The sequence below is a fragment of the Vidua macroura genome, chromosome 3 (assembly GCF_024509145.1).
Source record: "Vidua macroura isolate BioBank_ID:100142 chromosome 3, ASM2450914v1, whole genome shotgun sequence".
NCBI lineage: Eukaryota > Metazoa > Chordata > Aves > Passeriformes > Viduidae > Vidua > Vidua macroura.
This window is the reverse complement of record NC_071573.1, coordinates 51,650,935-51,670,135: the sequence shown is the minus strand read 5'-3', so window position 1 is coordinate 51,670,135 and position 19,201 is coordinate 51,650,935. Positions and strand designations below refer to the sequence as shown.

The following is a 19,201-nucleotide window of genomic DNA, read 5'->3' as shown; positions in this document are numbered from 1 at the left end:
TTCAGAAGAGACATGCTGCTTGGTACAGTCCTTTCTCCAGTAGGACAGTGACAAATGCTCATCCAAGCTCAGTACCCTTGCACTACTGTCTTGCTCAGAATTATTCAAGTAAGCCTTCCTTTCTTATTCAAATAATTTGTTAGAATGTAGAAGACAAAAGATCAGAACAATATGTCTGCTTTCCTTCCTACCCCAGCTATTAAGTCAGATACTTTGGTACAGTTCTGGAGTGTTGTAGTGCCACTGTTCAGTCTGGGTATTTAAATATATTGAGTTAGTTACTGTGTCCCCCAGGGAATCAAAAGCATATTTGAAACAGTGCGGGAAGTCCTTACCCATAGAGTATTCTCCTACGAGGTACTCTTTGACCTCTGACTTGCTGCTGCTATGCACAGTTTCCAGGGCACTAAACAGGGGTCTCCATCCTGACTGGATCTGGGTAGAACACATTTCCACCAATTCTCCTATAGAGGTGATCACCTGCAGCCAGTGTAGGAGGGGTTAAAAAAAAAAGAACCAAAAATCAGAACTGATATACAGATGGATCTTCAGAAGGAATGAGAATGTTTTTAAACACATTCCTAGACCTCACTATGACAATCTAGATTATTCTTTAAAATTCTTTAGATAGTAGAAAATCTTTATTTAATTACTTTAAGGCCAGGTCTACTGTCTCTGTGCTCTGCCACAATGCTGGACTAGGTAGGCAGAGCACTCCCAATTCCTTGAAGATGATTAAGGGGCAGCATTCAAAGGGAATTTGGGAAACACTCTCAGGTGGACCAAGTGCACTCTGGAAACCATTCTTATGGGCATGGAGACCAGATACAGACACATTGATCACAGCTAACTTGCCTGGTCTTGGACGTCCTCATCACACAGCTCCAGCTGCATGATGTGCTCAAAGGGGCGGAAAAGTGCCTCGTTGAAGTGAAAGTGAGAAGGCTCGTTCCAGTCCATCAGCACTTCTGTGAGGATGTCATGGATGAAGGAGACAGCCTTCTGAGACACATGTCTCTCCTTGTGACAGGCAGCCTGTAGGGAAAGGAGAAGTATTAAACTGTGTCCAAGGAAAAAATTTGCTTTTAGTCAGACACTTTCGAGGGAGGTAAGCACTACGTTGAACCTTCAAAACAGCTTCACCACTCATGTGACCAGGGACCCCACTGTAATGAAAACAGGAGACTACTGCCCTGGAAACAGATGACTGAGACTCTGAGCTGCCTAGAGGTCCACAGATGTATGAAAGTTGGCTGACAATTAAAAACACATAGAGTTAAATATAAAAAAAAAACAAAAAACCAAAAAAAACACATAGATCAGAACTTGTGTGAAATGTCATTTGTTTGGACCATGTGACCATTTTTCCCTTCCAAAGGTAGCTGGCTTTATAGGAAGCATCCCTTTATAGGAAGAATTGCAAGGATGCAGACACTGACATTGGAATATAGGCAGATGGAGGAGTCACTTAGAGCCACTTGGGGTGGCTTCGTTTCTTTCACCAGGCACAATTTGCATCATATTGCAAAAGTCCAACACCCTGTCCCTGGCCATTTCAGTCACTTACAAGCACACTCCCTGGTGGCAGTATTGCAATTTATGACGCAGTGTATACAACACAGAGGAGATTTGACAATGTGGAAGGTTATACATTTTAAGAGCTATCAAGCCTTCTCCATCTTTCTCAGCTTTGTTGCTTTGCGCACACATTCCCATTTTTGTCCCCCCTTCCTACCTCTACAAGGTGAGGAGCCACCAGGCTCCAGCAGCGCATGAGGTGGAGCAATGGCCGGGATTTACTCCTTACAATTCTGAGCATGGCATCCCCAAGTCGGAATAAGTGAAGAGCACTTCTCCTGTCCTGTGTAGATTTTACTTCACCTACAAGAAAGTATAAGAATAAATCAAAACTAAGCATCAGCTGCTCCTCCACTCCTAAATGTCTGAAGAGGAATTAGAAATTATTGATTAAGTGATTAATTATTGATAAGCTTTAGTGGGGGCGAGAAAAAGAAAGAAAAAAACAAAGCCAATATAAAACACAGCCTATGCCTGTGTAGGTAAAAGGACAGGAGATGGACCCAAGTTTAAAGGTTACTAAATATACTTTAAGTAATCACTTTCTTTGCAAACATATGAAAGACAAAGGCTTGGAAAAGTCACGCAGGAAAGGTAAGCAAGGAGTCAAATAACTGATATTAAAACCCAAAATGGTAGTTATGAAAGGTTTTGGTGACATCTACAGGAAAGATTATAAACTGCAAATTATTTAGCTTGGGTATTTAACTTTGTATCTCTTATTAAGCAAAGGATACAAAGAACAGATAGTGAGAAAATGCTTTTCTGTTCCCCAGTCACTAACACTTGTTATTTCCTGTTGAAAGGGAATCTTTCATTGCTCTTACAACATTTGGAAAGACACTTCATCCTCTCATTTCAAATACACTGATGCTCTTATCTCTAACAAAAGATGTAATCAGGGGACATATCACTTTTAAAATAGAAAACAGCACTTAATTCCTCTATCTTAATTTTAATTTCATTATTAAAATGTCAGTTGATTGACCACTACATAACATGAAAAGATTAAATATATTTATTAAAACTAGAGAAATTAATGTTGAGGTTTGGAGACAAGCAAGACCAAAAAACCCAAAATCTTGAAGTGTCATACTGAGAAAATGACAAGTAGCACTTCAGGGAGAGAGGAAACCAATTAAATTGGAGACAGATAAAAACAGTGTCTGACACAGGACAGAACAAAACCTGTATGACTAATGTAGCTTCTCCAGGCACAATATAAATTTACGTGAAGTTATCTTCCTTCATGTCCAATTCTTCTGCTCTATTTGAGACAGTGATGGAAACAATTTACAGGCTTTGTACTTTGAGGTACATACTCTACTCTTGGGGAAAATCAAGCAGGACAAATCCCATTGCTTTAACATTCTTCATTTTTGTGCTCTGTTCTCTATCGCCCATTTCCTGAACACTTCTGAGGTTATCCTACTGTCAAGTATCAAACCTAAATCCACTGTCTTAAGTCTAGACTGACCCAAGCATCCATACTGGCCTGGGTTCAAAAATAGAGCTGTGATTATATATACTGGCAAACAATTAGCACCCCCCAAAGTCTAAGAATCAAATAAATGTCCTGTGATGTGTTTCAAAGCAGGTGTGGATGTGGTCCCTGACCAAATGAAGTGCTCAATCTTTTCTAAAGACAAAAAATTGTTCCCACAATCCTAATAAGAAAGATTAGTCCTGTAAGCAGTACAATTGCATATAAAACACTCTGTACAGGATCTTCAAGTGATTTACCTGGCATTGCTAGTGAATAATCAACTGTATCTGTGACTGAATGGAAAAGCTGGGCCTGAGAAGCCTTCTTGAGCTGGTAAAGGAAGCCTGCCAATGCCGTCAAGTTTAACTTGTCAGCAGCATCTTCAAAAAGCCTGTAGGTAAAGAACAGAATCTAACTGAAAAATTCATGAGATGCAGACTTAAATGTGTATGTAAGAGGAAAACTCCTGTCTGTTTGTGGCTTCTATATGTTGGCTTTCGTGACACATTGGTTATTGAGAGCTTTTTCATTTATACAGTGCTGCAGCAAGACTTTGATCTAGAAGCTTTATTAATTGGAGGGTGGAAAGCAGGTTGCTATGGCATCAACCAGAACCCTTTCAAGATTCAACTACAGTGCTAAAACAGAAAGTCACTTTTTCAAGTTAACTTAATGCTATAAGCCATTCATGAACCGGTAACCAAAAAAAAACCAGTTGAAACAGCCCAGTCCTCACAACACATATCACCATAGCTTCTCTGACTTTAGGGTTACACCAGTTTGCTCCATGTGAAGTTACCAACCATAACTTGAAAAATAAATTAATTTAAGTCTTAAACCGAAGGTTACTGTACCTGAATTGCTAGTTTGGAATATTTTGCTGGTTTTGGCTGGGATAGAGTTAATTTTTTTAACAGTGGCTAGTATAGGGCTATGTTTTGATTAACAGTGAAAAATACAAGCAAGAGTTGTTATTTTCAGCTGCAATGGGCTCCTAGGATTTAACAGTTAAAATCTGTACACATAAAATAGTAAGTGTGGTTACACTAGAGGGAATCTCCACAGAGATTACAGTGAAATTTCATACGGTGCAGCCAGAAATTGACAAAAATATGGTTTTCTGTTATTGCTTTTCATGAAAAACTTTCTATAGTCCTAAGAAACAAGGGATTAAAATCCTAATAAACATTTGCAAGTAAAAGGGTAGAAATGAAACCAGCACCATTAAAATTACAGAATCGCTATTCTCTAATCCTCAGAACCAAGCTGTATTGTAAGTTTCCTAAATAAAAGGTATTTTTTTGCCCAGAGTCAAATTTTACAAGCAGTTCATGCATTACTTTTGGCTCTGAATTTACACATTACACCTTCCTATGTGCAGAGATCAAGATAAAAAAATGTCAGTTGGATCAAAAAGGTAATTGCAAGCATGCAAATCCAGGAAGTTTTCAACTGTAGCCTGGGCTGCTTAAAAAAATAGCGGAAATAATATCAGTTGGCAGACCATGATGAAAGGACATTTAATACAGCCATTCTGACCATACTTGGTTCCCTTCCTCAGCTGGACACACCAGGGAAGCCTGATGAACTGTCCACACAGCCCTGACAGAAGCAGCTGCTTTCTGACTGACACGGGTCTTGTCAATTAGTCCCTTCCTGTCAGGACAAGACACCCCTTTACTTTGCTTAACTGAATACAACATATCAATTTACATGCAAGAAATAAATCCACCACTCTCAGGATGCATTTGATTTGCTTGGCATATTCACTGCTGTGCACAGACACACCCAGCTCAGTACGTGCAGGTACTGCAGAGATGAAAAAAAAACCCAGGTCTTTTGGAAACTGCTGGTTGTGACAAACATGCAGCTCTCTTGTGAAATTCAACTGAAGCAAGTGGCTGAAATGAACAAAGATTAGACCCACTGCAGCAAAAAAGGGCCACTTTGGTACTGCTTTGGGAACAAGGATTCTGGCTCCTGACAGCAGTGCTTTTACCTGTCAGCCTGTGTGGAGAGCGTGAGAACAGCCTTGGCAGCACTGGTACCACACAGCAAACTGCCTCCACGGAAGTCAAAAGCTCTGCCCTTACTGCTGTCCTTGATGAGATCCTGGATAGAAACTGGCTGAATGACAGGGTGGGTGCTGAGGGTGGTCTCTTGCTCGGGGGTCAGTGCCTGAGGAGCCTCCCCGGGCTCAGTGTCTGGGTGCTGCCCTCCAGGTGCTTGCTGTGACTGGGTGATGGTAAGGGAGGGCTGGGCAGCACCATCACTGAAGTGGGTGTGCTCCAGTGTGCTGATGTACTCACACACCCTGGGAACACACAGGAGAAGCAAAAATTTAATAAACACCCCAAAACAACTCCTCCCTGTACTAATCACAGGACATTTCCCTCAAACCATAAACAGATGCTTTCTAACTCTCAAACTACACATAGATAACCTTTCTTCTTACACCCTTTGGCCTCCCATGTGCCTAGACAGCAAATAGTTTGGTGGAGGTGCCTGAAAAGCCCATTTAGGTTCCTGGGTCTGCCACAGTCTTCTGGTAACTTTGAATCTTCTAAGCATTGATTTTGCCCCGAGAAGTGGTGGAAAACAGCACCATCTTTTCTTTTAGAGATATTGGTAGTTAATTCAGTCTGACACTGTTTATACAGAACATCACAGAGTTTACAAAGTCCTTTTTCTCAGTCCCTTACTTTCAGGCAACATGGCCAGAATTCTTGCTATATTGGGAAAGCTGGTGAGTACCTGAATACATGAGGCCAACAGTCCTGATTATGGCTTCCCATCTCCAGACCCACATTAAGGACTGCATCCATACACAAAACATGAGCAGTGTGCAGGCAGACTCCCTGCACTTTCCCCATCTGCTCCAGTTTCTGCTCCACTTTCTGTTTCACTGTAGCATAAAAAAAAAAAAAAAAATTAACTTCTTCAGCTTTTAAACAAACACTGGTTTGTATACAGGGTGATGGCAAAAGATTACAGTCTGAAATCTATAAAACAACATGAATTTTAGACCAAAGAAACGTCAACCAAATCAGAGAAAACCATTTCTTCCTAATAAACCTAAGGTAGCTTTAAAACTAAAATCCTTTCTGACTGATCATATATACATGAAAAAAATCAGTGCTGGATTGACACCCTCCACCCCCAAATTCACATCCTGTTGCCCACAGAACAGTTGCAGATTGCCAGTGATAGATGGCCAAGTGGATATTTATTTTTACCAAAATCTCCTTTGCCATGGAAAAAAAAAATAGCATTTATCGATTTCCTATGTATTTCCATACAGAAAATGTCACCAAAAAGTTCTTGTCAAAGTAAAACTAATCTTGATCTGAGCTACAACCATTTGAATCTATTTATTTTTTCTGAGAATCCCTGAAAAGTTTTGTTTGCATGCTGCATTGGAACGGAAACAAGTTTTGAAGCTTTGCAAGCTTTCACAGAACAAATCTGTTGGCCTCTGGCCACTGCTGCTGCCTCCTCTTTGCTTCAGCACAGTCTGGCCAACAAAAGCTTGTGTAAGCTCAGGCTTTCTCAGTTTTGTTTTCTCTACCAAGACAACAAATTTAAGTACCAAGCAGGGTCATTTGTGCAACACTGTCTTTTGTTATGGGCTTCTTGCCATTAGAAACATAAATAGAGGAATTTTGTGTACTTCTTCAAATAGTCACTGGAGACAACAACTGACTTCAACTTCCACTGTGTTTGAAATGGTGGTATAGAGATGCTAAAAAGACACATTTTTTTATTCCATTTTAATCAAACATGATTCAGAAACAGTTTTAAATATCTGATGATGATGTCAAAAAATAATCAAGGATATATAAACCAGACAGGGAGAGTGATGTAAGCTCAGCTTACATTACTACCCAACACACAAAAATCCTCAAATAAGCTGTTTCTCTGATGCTCTCTGGTTGTACTAGCATCAAAGGTCTAAAAAGTACATGTTGAAAAATGCTGCTGGCTTATGCATTGTTTCACAGATTTCAGTTCCATATAGAATATAATTAGTGGGACAATATGTTAAGAACTTAGGACAGCAGGCATGTACTGAAGACACACATCCCATGTGCCTACTAGCAAGTGGTGTACAGCAGAACAACAGAGGGAAATGCCACTATGTGTGGCAAAGTGCTTTCCAGTTGCAGCCTCACAGGCAATGTGAGATGAGGTAGGTAATTTAATCATGTAGTTACCTTGAGCTATAGCATCACTGGGTTCTTGGATTTCTTTTTCCTCTTTCTCTTCTTGGACACAGGAGGCCGCAGACATTTGGGCAAGAGCAGATGCACAGTTAGCAGCAACTCCTGTAAAGCAACAACGCAATTACTGTATGACCAACATTTCCTCCCCAATCCCATACAACCTCAACAAGAGGTAGGGTCAAGGAAAGTTGGCTGGATATGTTTATGCTGTAGGGCACTCTATGTGTATTGCCGCCATCCGTGTTCCTATGCAAAACTGGAGCAGGATGCTGCATTTCTTTCTCCCAAATTCCTTCAAGGAAAGTTACCATCCTATTCTATGAATCTGCCATGACATCCCCCGTGCAGCATTACCTAGAGCACAGCTCAGCCGGGCTGCCCTCCGTAGTCCATCCAGGCTCACACAGATGGAGTCCTTCTCCTTCTGGTTCTGCTCTTTGGCTCCTTCTGCTCCCAAGATGAAGGCCAGCCCCTTGGAGCTGCCTGCCATGCGGCCGGTCAGCGGGGTGGACAAAGTGTCAATCAAGTTCTTCCAACAGCCAATTAAAATGTATCGGGCAAAAGCAATTCCTAGAGTGGAAAAAACATTAATACTATTACTACAAGAAAATGGCACAACAGAAGCTTTACCGTTAATGGTAAAAAGCCAAGTCACATTTGTCCTCTGCATGCTGAACTGCCAATTCACATGTACGATGTACTGATATACTTTCTTTTTAAATTGTTATTCTACACTATTTATCTGCATATGCTTTTGGTACATAACAACTCACTGCTGGATAACACACTCGTACTTATAATACAGTCTTAGTACCTGCAACAACAGAATCATCTGTCTTCCGGTTCTGGGAAAGAGGAGATTGAGCTGAAGCAGATGCCATCAACTGGCCACCAATTGCACTGCTGCCCAAGCCGTCGATGTCTGCCAGAACATTAAAAACCATCAGATTACTATTTGACACACAGATGGCACAAGGAAAGCATGTCTTACTGGTTCTGTGTTCAGCTAAGTACTAGCACTCCTGACTTCTCAGGTGTGCTTTTTTGTTACTCTTTCTGGCAGCCTTCTAAAGCCTTAGTATAAACATGAATTGTGGCATCTTAGGTTTTGCCCAGTATAACCAATGTTTTGTTGAACAGGGGAGACATCCCACTCTCAAAACCTGCTCTCCCCCCTCTTCAAGTTACACAATGAACAGTAGAGATTTCAAGGTATTACAGTTCAGAACTTACCACACACTTAAATCTCTGCATTTCTCAGTATAATATTTCAAATCTTGCTAAATCCTGTGTTTAGATGTTTCCAGACCTCAGTCTGAGTCCTCAAGATGCCTTGGGATCCTATTTCCTAAATGTGATTTTTAGTAGATCTGTGTATGCTCAATCTCAACAAAAGAAGTACAACCCTTTCTCCAACACAACGAAAGACCCGTTTCTCGCAGAGAGTTTAATGTTAGGGACACCAGGTTGATTTCCTTTCTAACAAGCCCCATCTCCGCATCCGGGTATCATTTTTTCAAAGTGTTTCTTTTCTCTTCCCAGCTCAGTAGCTAAAAGTAACACTGAGCTCAATACAATAAACACTTTCAGAGCAGTGCCCTTTGATTACCACTTAATTGCTCAGCTGAAGCCATTGTTCTCCCTGCATACACTATTTTAATTACAGACACATTAAAGCAGACAGTGCATTTTGTATCAATACAGTACCATAGCCATCCTGCTGTCCTTCAACTGATACAATTTGATTTTTTTTCCCCCCTCAAATGAAGCTAAGGATTGCTTCTACACACTTGTGCTCCAGGTTTTCAGCTTCTCTCTAGTGCCATTTGGCATATCCCTGGCATAGCTCAAGCCTGAACCAAGGGGAGTCTAATCTGTGGAAGGCTTCCAGGATCAGATGCCACTATTTATATTTGTACTGCACCGCAGGCACACTGAAATGGCTTTGCTATGACATCAAGAGAACAGCAGCCTTACTGTTTATCATTAACAACTATCAACTCAAAAAGAATTGAAGCTGCCAGAATTAAGAGATGTTTTGCTTCAGTGAACAAAACTACTCTCCTTGTCTCCCAGGGATAGTTTGGATTTTTTTTTTTTAACCTGTGCTTCAAAACCACTCTGATGAGCCAAAACAAACACTTAAGTACCTGCCACAGCTAGGTCTGGCTCCTTCTCTACCGATAATTCCACGAGACACTACATATTGCACGATGACACGCTGTTCTGTATGTAACACAATAAAGCAGCGTGTCATTGTAGTTTGTTTTAGACACATTTGGAAGTTAGTCTTGCCACCATAATATTGTACTGACCCGTCAGCATGCTGATAAGTGGAAGGCTGTGCTCTTCAGGGCTTCCCCAGTATCCAGCTTCCCCTAGCATGTTCCTTTCTAGTACCTGGTGGTACAGTTCTTCAACCCACGCCTGGGAAAATACCATTAACACTCCACTGGACTGGACCTGCTTCATGAACTCCTTCTGTAGAGAACCATAAAAGCCAAATGTAAGAAGATAACAGTATAAGCCCTACAGCATCAGCTCCCAGATCTACTTCTGAGTAAGGGATTGCAGATGTAGAAATTAAGTTATGAAAAGAATTAACAGAGGATTGCAATCTTAGAATTGTTAAGATTGGAAAATATCTTTAAGATCATCAAGTCCAACTGTCAGCACAGCACCATCACCATGTTCACCATTAAACCATGTCCTGAAGTGCCACACTCACATGCTTTTTGAATGCTTCCATGGGCAGTCTGTTCTTCTTCCTTACAACCCCTTTCAGGTAAAGAAATTTCCCAGTATCTAATCTAAACCTCCCCTGGCACAACTTGGGGTCATTTCCTCTAGTCCTGTCACTTGCTACCTGGGAGAAGAGGCCTACCCTCACCTCACTACATCCTCTCTTCAGGGAGTTGTAGACACTCCCCTGAGCCTCCTTTCCTCCAGGTTAAACAATGCCAGCTCCCTCAGCCACTCCTCACAGGACTTGGTCTCTAGACCCTTGACCAGCTTTGTTGCCCTTCTCTGGACTCTCTCCAGGACCTCAATGTCCTTCTTGTACTGGGAGTCCAAGACTGAACACAGGATTTGAGGTGTAGCCTCAGCAGTAGAAGGACAATCCCTACCCTGGCCCTGCTGGCCACACTATTCCTGATACAGGCCCAGGACGCCACTGGCCTTCCTGGCCACCTGAGCGCACACTGGTTCACGTTCAGCTGGCTCATCAGCACTCCCAGATCTTTTTCCCCCAGGCAGATTTCCAGCCACTCTGCCCCAGCCTGTAGTGCCACACTGGGTTCTTATGACTGAAGGGCAGGATCTGACACTTCACCTTATTGAACCTCATACAAGTGGCCATGCCCCATCAAGTCCAGCCTGTCCAGATCCTTCTGTGTCTGTCTCTGCAGTGGAGAATGACATGAACATGAACAATTCTCCCTTCTCCTACTGCAGTTAACGCAAGATGCAAATCAGAATGACAGTTTTTGCACAGTGACAATGGGACATGCTGATCTCTCGCTATTTCCACGAGGTAGGAGTAGGATCTCAAATCCAATTAAAAGAAGTTGTGGCACCTAATGCGGCCTGCCCAGCAACTGAGCCTTTCTGCATTGAAGTCATCAGATGAACTGCTCTCAAATTATTTATCAGAATGATCTCTAAGAATACTTTGTCATGCTCAGGCCTGTTGTGCACACTGAATCCTCTAGTGGATGTCCTGAGTCACAGATCTTGATCTGCTGCAGAACACACCAGAACTAAGGATGATGTTAAACTCCATTTGTTTTTGACATTATCTAGCTTATAAATTCTCTTACACTGGAAGTTCAGCAATAATTATACATTTTGACACATTTTTTTTATTTTTTCCATATATCACTTTTTTTTTTTTGGTTTTTCAGAAAACTCTGAGAAAATGTCTCTTGGGCAACGAAGTTCAAAAACATGGATCCATGTTTTCAAAACTATTTTTAAAAAGCCCAAGAAGGGGAGGAATTCCACGTATAACAAAAATCATAATTTCACATTACTAAGACCTACTTATTTTTCACTTTAATTTCTCATGTCTTTATCTACAGAAATTCAAATTGAGTATTAGGCAAAAAAAAAAACAGTTGCAAGATGAACGTATGTTCATGCACATTGTCAAGAGACAATACATGATGCTAATCTATTCTGAAAATAGTTTCACCATCAAAATGACTGTGACCTTAATGACAATCTGTAAGCAGCATTCCTTCCCACCAAATCACAGAGTAATTCAGATGCACAACACTTATCATGCAAGATTCATAAGCAGCTTGGAGAATGCTTCATTTGCAATTACTATTTCTCCACTGAGCAAGCAGCCTGAAAGCTTTATGTGTGGGCTGGTTTATGTGAAAGGAAGCAAAATAAATTTTCATTTTTTAAAAACAATTATCCCATATTCCCCAACTCACCAGCAACACAGGGGCTTGGGCAGGCTTCTTCCTGTAGTAATCCGAGTTTGCCAATTTTAGGTTGAGCAGCAAAGTGTAATGTGATACCACATAGAGACTGTCTGCATTCATCAGAGTCTGGAAGTTGAAATTTAGGTTTCCCTCAAATCCTGGTGAGTGCATCATACCTAACAAAAACAACATGTGAGCTCTCATATTTAACACAGATTTTTTCCTGGAAAAAATATCAGAAACTATCTCTAGCATTTTGGCAGCAACAGATTGCTGGAATAGTTAATGAATCATCAGAAGAAATTACTCTACTAAACATACTAGAGTAGGGAATAGAAAAATAAGTAGTTCATCTAGAATGCAAGACAAATGGAACACTCCAGACACAGTCCAGCAAAACAACGTGCTAAATTTGAAATAAGCAAGGAGCACCAGCATTCATTGGGATGACTATCACATACAAAGCACAGGGCAGGATACATCTGCAATGCTAACTGGGAAAGTGAGGTGGAAAGGAGCAGACCCAAAGCCTGTGTACTTAATTGAAAATACAGTGCACCAAATGGTGCTAATAAGATTAACAACCCTTTTATCCCCCTAGTAAACCTGCTCTGGTTAAGTCATTTGCTGGATGGGGACTGGAGTGCTCCACACCCTGTAAGACCAGTCTGTAATCATCATTCTTGTCATGACCTAGGGTTATGTGGACAAATATCTGGGGCCAAGCTGGCTGGAACTAGTTACAACTCCAAGCCCTATTTATTTCATACAAGGCCTAAATAGCTGAGCACTTGCACTTCTTTCAGACCCAGAAACCACCTGTAAAGTACTCACTAGTCCTGAAAACACTATTTGTATGAAGCCTACAACCATGCTCAATGGCACAATCCCTTCTTCCCATGGATGGCAAATAGCTGACCTACTTTTAGAAAAATATCCATCAAGTATGAGCAACACCTAATTGAATCCCCATGATCTGTAGTCTGAACCATGAAAAAACCAGAAATACCAGATCCACCCACATTACTCACAATATTTCATGGTTTTCACATCAACTGTGAAATCCATTCATATAATATCAATTAGAGAAGATTAATAAGTCAGCTTTATCCTAAAGGCATGTTTGAAATGGAACAAAAATCAGCTTCCAAGATTAGTTACATGACGAAACAAAGCTGTGTAATTTGTTAACTGCTGCAGTGGTTTTACTGTGAATATATTCCTCCCACCATAAAGCTCATACCTCTTCTTAGACAAAATACAACAAACCATTAACATTAAAAAAAAAAAAATCCACACACAGAAAAGAAGCAAATGTTTTTCTTGCCTCGTGAGGGTTTGAAAGCTCTGTGCTGCTGCCTTCTCGGACTTTCCACTGTCGTCACTTTGGGGGCGTGGATAAGGTGAATAACTGTTTGAGGGTGGATTTAGAAAGAGAGTAACTGTTCCAGGGTGGGACTAAAAAATGAATATCTGTTCAAGGGAGCAACCTTTGTGGAAGACGGGTGATAGGGTCGGCCGCAAACCACACCCACACAGGCTGGCATTGCTTGGGGTAGATTTCTCATGGTGAATGTTAACAGAGAACCTTTACCTATTACCAAAACTGCAACTATGTGCTTGAAAGTAGCCTGTGAGTAGTTGTAGTGATTTCTTTCTCACTGAAAACAAAGATGCATCTTAACACTCTGTCGGATGGAGGATCATTATATTGATGCAGATATCTCATCTCCCACTGTTTTTTTGTCTTATCTCTCTTAAATATTCAGAGACTAGAACTTGCTAGAGTAATAAAAATCTCAACGCAGAGACATATGTAAAAAAAAAAAAAACAACAAAAAAACCAAACCAAAAAAACCCAACCAAACAAAGAAGCCCACTTCATTTTACTTTAGAATGTTTAAAAAATGTGCAACCTCCTATACAAGATTACAATTAAAAAGGAAGGTGTAGAAGTGCACAGAAAAGTGGATACTTCATTGAGGGCATGTATTTAAGTACCAAAAAGTGTTGGGAAAAAATATGTTCCTTAACTTCCTCTAAAATATGGGAAAACAGCTGCATTTGTGAGATGCTGAGATCACAGAAAAAGAAAATATGATTATACTTACCAGCATAAAAACCTTCCCTTTAAAAAGTATGAAATAAATCTGAAGATTAACTAACTTACTCCTAACCTTAGAGTTAACCAACTTATTTGTGAATTTTAATTTCACTATAACTCTGCTTAGCTGACTTCACCTTTTCCATGCTTATCTCAGTAGTGCCTTAAATTCCTACCTCCATTCATTGCCTTTCAATCCTATGAAAACATCCTAATTTTGCAATGCTATCTATTTAAGAACCTGGCTTGTAGGAAAGAATACTAAATTGTATTATTCTTCCAAAGCGAAAGAAAAATCAAAAAATGAAACAAAGCAGTTAAATAAGGTCTCCCAGAAATAAAAAAATACTGCTTCTATACTGACTGGTCTCAGAACTGCATCTATGCCTTTTCTCAACTCAAATCTTAACCAACTCTCAAATTTCCCCATGTATTCTTCAAGAATTATACATTAATAAATGTTGTATATACAATGAATGGGATCAATCCCTCTAACTTCCTCACCTAATTCGTGCCTTGAGCAGCTGGTGCTAACGAAGGACTCCTAAAGTAAGGACCTACACTTCGCTTATAGAGGCAGATCAAACTGGTGTCTCAGAAGCTCTCTGGGGGAGTTCTTAACCCCTGCCATTTGTTTCAACTTTCCTAAGTATCTTTCTCTAAAGGTCTTCAAATTCATAGCTCTCTCACCTATACAGGAGCACAAGTTCTCACCTCAAGAGGACTGATGGACATTTGCTTAAGATCTGAGGTACAAGTTAAGGGACTGCTTCAGTTGGACTGAGTCTCATTCCAGGCATCCAACTGAAACAGGAACTGCCCAGATCTTACAAAAACACTGTACAACTCTGCTAGAGCCACATCGTCATGAAAACTCCAGGATACCTCTTCTAGGCTGTCTTAATACATTTTGCTACTCCACTTTTCCACGATTCCTTACTGAATGGTGTCTTTCACAAGTACTTCACAAAATCCATCTGGAAATGTGGTGCACATTTTTAAAGTACAGATTTAGCCACAGGGGTGGCTTTCTTAGAAAAGTGAAGGGTCTCTCACAACAATCTAAGCCCAAGACTAGGTATCTTTTTAAGATACACAAACAACAGATCATGGATTTAATGCAGAAATTGAGTTATGTTCTTCTATTTTACTCACTGTATTACTCACACTGAATGCCAAGAAAGCTATGTTTAGTCTTAAAATCTAGACTTCTCCTAGGTCCACATCTTCCAAAGCTTTAAAAGCACTCTATAAAGACTTTACAGACAAAAGGGAAAATAAATACTCATTCATGCACAAGGGAACAGGTGCACAAAGGTTTGAGCTAGAGGTCTAGCACTGGTCTTTCATCATAATCTCAAGACTACACTTTTTCAGGAAAAAAGAAATACCTGTGACAGAAAGGGTGCTCTTGAGCCCCTCAATTAGGAAAGTAGTTAACATTAATGCCTCTTTTAAGATATTTCCTTTCTGTGATATAAAATAGCCAATGTTTCTTAAGAATACCATTTATGATCTTCCTGAGTTAGGGTTTATTTGGGTAGCATTTAAACGGGATATCAGGAATATAATCTTATTCACTGAGCTTCATTTCTATTATGCTGTACGATGCTGGGAAGAGTCCCCCCTTCTGACTCTGTATGAGTTTAATGTGTGTGAGAGAGCACAAACGAATGAAGCAATGGTTAGGAGATGAGCAATAGGAAAGGCAATTGCAGTACAGTAAGTTAAAGAAACAGAGACATAAATTTAGCAAATATTTTCATTTTGGCCACTGTCAGGAAAGTGAAACCCTTCTAAAAATATATATTTACACACCTTTTAAATATGCTATCAACAGGACAAACTAACCTTTGCATTACTTTTTTTGTTTGTTTGACAGGTGAAGATCCCAAATGTTCTAATAATGAAAGAACTGAAGATACTTAATCTCTTAGAAGACAAGATCTTAATTTTCTCTTTGTCTGGGCTTTGAGCTTTGTACTTATTAGATAGCAGCATTAAGAAAAAGAAAACAGTGAAGACAAACTCTCCTCTTTCCCTATCCTTTCTAGAGCTTACTGCTGTGGAATTGTTACCACCCTCTTTGTGAGGCTGGCATTACTAATAATATCAGTGCAGTGATGTACTAAGCTACTTATATCTCATTACAAACCGGTGATGGTACTTCCCACACCCCTCTCATGCTAAGGGACAAACCTGACCTCTCTTTAGTGACACCATGTGCAAAGCTTCTCAACAGAGCTTCACAAACCTGCCAAGAGGTATCTTGCTACAATAATCTCCACTTCTTTTTTGATTCAGGACACAATCCAGAGCCTGTTAAGAGTCAATGGATTTACCTCCCTTTGGATCAGTGCTTGCATATTCAATTTGCTTTGCCGTAAATGAAGTATGTTCCTGTGGAGGAATGTATGGTTTAAAACCCAAACCTCCTCATTCTGGGTATGTTCTCTGAAGATGAAATCCTACAAGGGAATCTGTGTACAGTGCAGTCAGGGTGTGCATGCTGGTTAGACAGTAAATATTTGCTTGCAAACCTGAGCAGAATGTTGAAGAGAAGCTCTGCAGTGCTCCATCCACTTCTTCTATGCTGGGAAGAGCTATAAGCCTAGGAAGAAGCGCTTCAAGTGACTGGATGAAGAGCCGTGCACTGTGTTGATCCGCTTCTTGGCTCTTCAGCAACTTCAGAGAGAGAGCAGCAGTGCGTAAGGACCTGTGACCTGGGCAATCCCGTGGTGTCTGCTCCTCATCAGCCAGGGAACAATTGTCAGAACCTATGTCTGACACATCAGACCTGCCCGAATCCTTTTCTGCTGCCATAGAATACTGATCACATGAATCAAACTCAGTCCTAGAAAGGTCCTGGTCATCTACACTGAAGTTACTTTCACTGTATCTGGATCCATAGGACCGGGTCTTGCAATCAACTGATAAAAAGTTAGTTATATCTGGATAGACTATGGTGTGGCTTCTTTGAACAACATCTGGCTGGTCAATGGTTTCTGACTCTGGTTCTCTGTACTGAATCTCTTTGCTTTCATGTCCAGCTGGAGATGGCAGGGAGTTCTTTTGATTTTCTGGATTATCCTCTGGAGTTGTTTGTCCCATATCCCCTTCCAAAGTAGTCTGGCCAGTGTCTGTGGTAACACTAATACTGATATCGGGACTCTTCTCATTTCCGGATTCCCAGGCAGGGTTTTCTGAGGACAGAATGCGTCTTTGCCACCTGAAGTCGGCATCATTTATCTCCATGGAGTCCCTGCATGTCTCAGTCCCATCCTTCAATTCTTCCATGCGCTGGATCAGCAGCTGGATCTGCTCTTCACTAAGACCCCTCCCTTGGCTCAGCTCATCTAATGTTCCAAGCAGGGCAAAGACGCAGGACACTGAAGCGTAACAGGCTTCAATACCACCTTTGATGCACGCTTCCGTCATCCCATCCATGATACTACAATCAACACAGAGTTTATTTAAGTGATGTAACATGTATGGTGAGCACGTCACTGTCATTCAACACCATCTTTCCATAACCAGGAAAAAAGAAGGGAACTTAGCCTTTAAGACTATTCCTGAGAAAGACGATTAGTGTAAGAACAAATTATTGAGTCTCCCATGCAAACATGGTTATTCTGTAAAGGGAGTGCCAACAAGAGAAAGTTACCATGCATTCATACCAGCATGCACAGCATGTTCTCTCTTACAGACAAGCACTTAACCTAAAAAGAAAAAATCTCAACATCCAGCTGAACTAAATTTAAAGGCCACCTGTGTCCTGAAAATCATCTTATCTACAAGATTCGATCTTCATAAGAACTGAGAACCCTTCTTGCTCAATATGATGATGTTTAAATTTTCTATGACCTTCTTTGACTTCATCTAGAAAATATACCTCTAAAGAAATACACATTTATTTTACTGCAAGTTTAAGGACCCATACCCAAAAATTTTCAGCTGTAAACCAGCATACTTGGGAATTTTGGCAAACTCAACGAGGTAGTTATCTATGTCTTTAGAAACAGGCCCAGACTGATGACAAACCAAGCAAGAGCTTTTACACCTTTTTCATTTTCAGAGCTTATTTAACCAGGCAGATACCCTGGCTCATACTGGGTATGCTCCTGAACTGCTTAAGTGTTCTGTGCGCACAGGTTTAAGACAGAAGAGGCTAAAGGCAGAAACAAAGCGTACAGCTTGAGAAGATCCAGATGGGACTTCCTTTTAGAAATAGACCTCTTCTTGGATTCTGACTCAGAAGAGCTAGGCCCTGCCAAATCACAAAGCTGCCGAGGACTGCCAAGTATCTGAAAAGAAAGGAAACAGAAGTAAGTAGAAGATTATCTAAGCATTATTTAAATACAATAAATAAGTCATAATTCTATCAAGTCCTGGAACCCAAGGTAGCCATACTGTAATTTCTCACAGCAAATGAAAATGGCACAGTGATGTTCTACTTATTAAAGCTACCTTTCCTCTTTTTAGATGCAGAAAAGCAAGTAAAGGAGAATATTCAGCAAGAATCACATTTAGAATGTTCTCCAATGCTTTACTTTTTTGACTGATTTTTTTTCATCTGATACTGCACACAAGATAATTTTTATGCCTACATAAGTATTTTTTTATTATAGTTTATACCACAGGAGGCCTCTCTCCTCACCCACCTAGTTACAAAATTATGGAGTCATGCAAAGATAGGCAAAGTGATTCCTTAAGACTCAACCTGCTGGGTGGCACCTTGTTAATGCCCACCAGGAAATACAAACAAATATGTATTAATAAGCCCAAAGAAGCAACAGATATGTCCTGTACAAAACAACATTAGACTAAGCTTTTCCTAAACTTCAGTTATCTTGCTATTGTTTAAAATTAGAGAAAGATAATGACAAGATGACTCCTAGTTTAGACAGGAACCAAGGGGGTGGCTGTGTGGTGTTAAGAGAGATTTTTCAGAAACAGATCAGCTTAGGTATGCACAAGCTAGATGAAAAATTCTCTAGGAGATACCACTGTTCCTACAAATTACATAAATTTCCTTGTTTTCCACAGCATTAAGAAAGGTGCCCATGTGGAATAAAAAAGTCCATAATTTCAGCTAGTGCTGGCACAAGTCTCCCAGTGTTGCACTTCTAGCACTTTCAGAGACGCTGGGCAAGAGGACAGAATAAACTGGTCTTGAAATGGCTTATTAAGCCATTGGCAGCTTTCTTATATCTATTCAAATAAAGCTCCAAGAAACTGGATTTCAAAAACCTGGCATGTAATCAAAGCATATATTCACCTTAATGCCTGGAAACCTCACTGTGAGGATGTGTCTGGGGAAGGATGCCAAAGAAGTTACGAACTGGATCGTTATGCTCTATCTCACCCAAAAGAG

At 40.4% G+C, this 19,201-nt stretch overlaps 1 protein-coding gene across 4 annotated transcripts in view; it reads right to left on the bottom strand.

The window, feature by feature from the left end:
- Positions 1-19,201, bottom strand: part of ARFGEF3 (ARFGEF family member 3) — an 88,281-nt gene that overhangs the window by 25,159 nt on the left and 43,921 nt on the right. For all 4 annotated transcript variants that reach the window (XM_053973043.1, XM_053973044.1, XM_053973045.1 and 1 more), the window contains 13 exons: positions 18,019-18,131; positions 16,368-17,278; positions 11,733-11,899; positions 9,603-9,768; positions 8,102-8,209; positions 7,642-7,857; positions 7,279-7,389; positions 5,819-5,969; positions 5,064-5,378; positions 3,322-3,455; positions 1,736-1,881; positions 856-1,035; positions 336-480 (listed from right to left, as the gene is read on the bottom strand). In XM_053973043.1, coding sequence (XP_053829018.1) covers positions 336-480; positions 856-1,035; positions 1,736-1,881; positions 3,322-3,455; positions 5,064-5,378; positions 5,819-5,969; positions 7,279-7,389; positions 7,642-7,857; positions 8,102-8,209; positions 9,603-9,768; positions 11,733-11,899; positions 16,368-17,278; positions 18,019-18,131 — 2,863 coding nt within the window. The remainder of the gene's footprint in view (positions 1-335; positions 481-855; positions 1,036-1,735; positions 1,882-3,321; positions 3,456-5,063; positions 5,379-5,818; positions 5,970-7,278; positions 7,390-7,641; positions 7,858-8,101; positions 8,210-9,602; positions 9,769-11,732; positions 11,900-16,367; positions 17,279-18,018; positions 18,132-19,201) is intronic.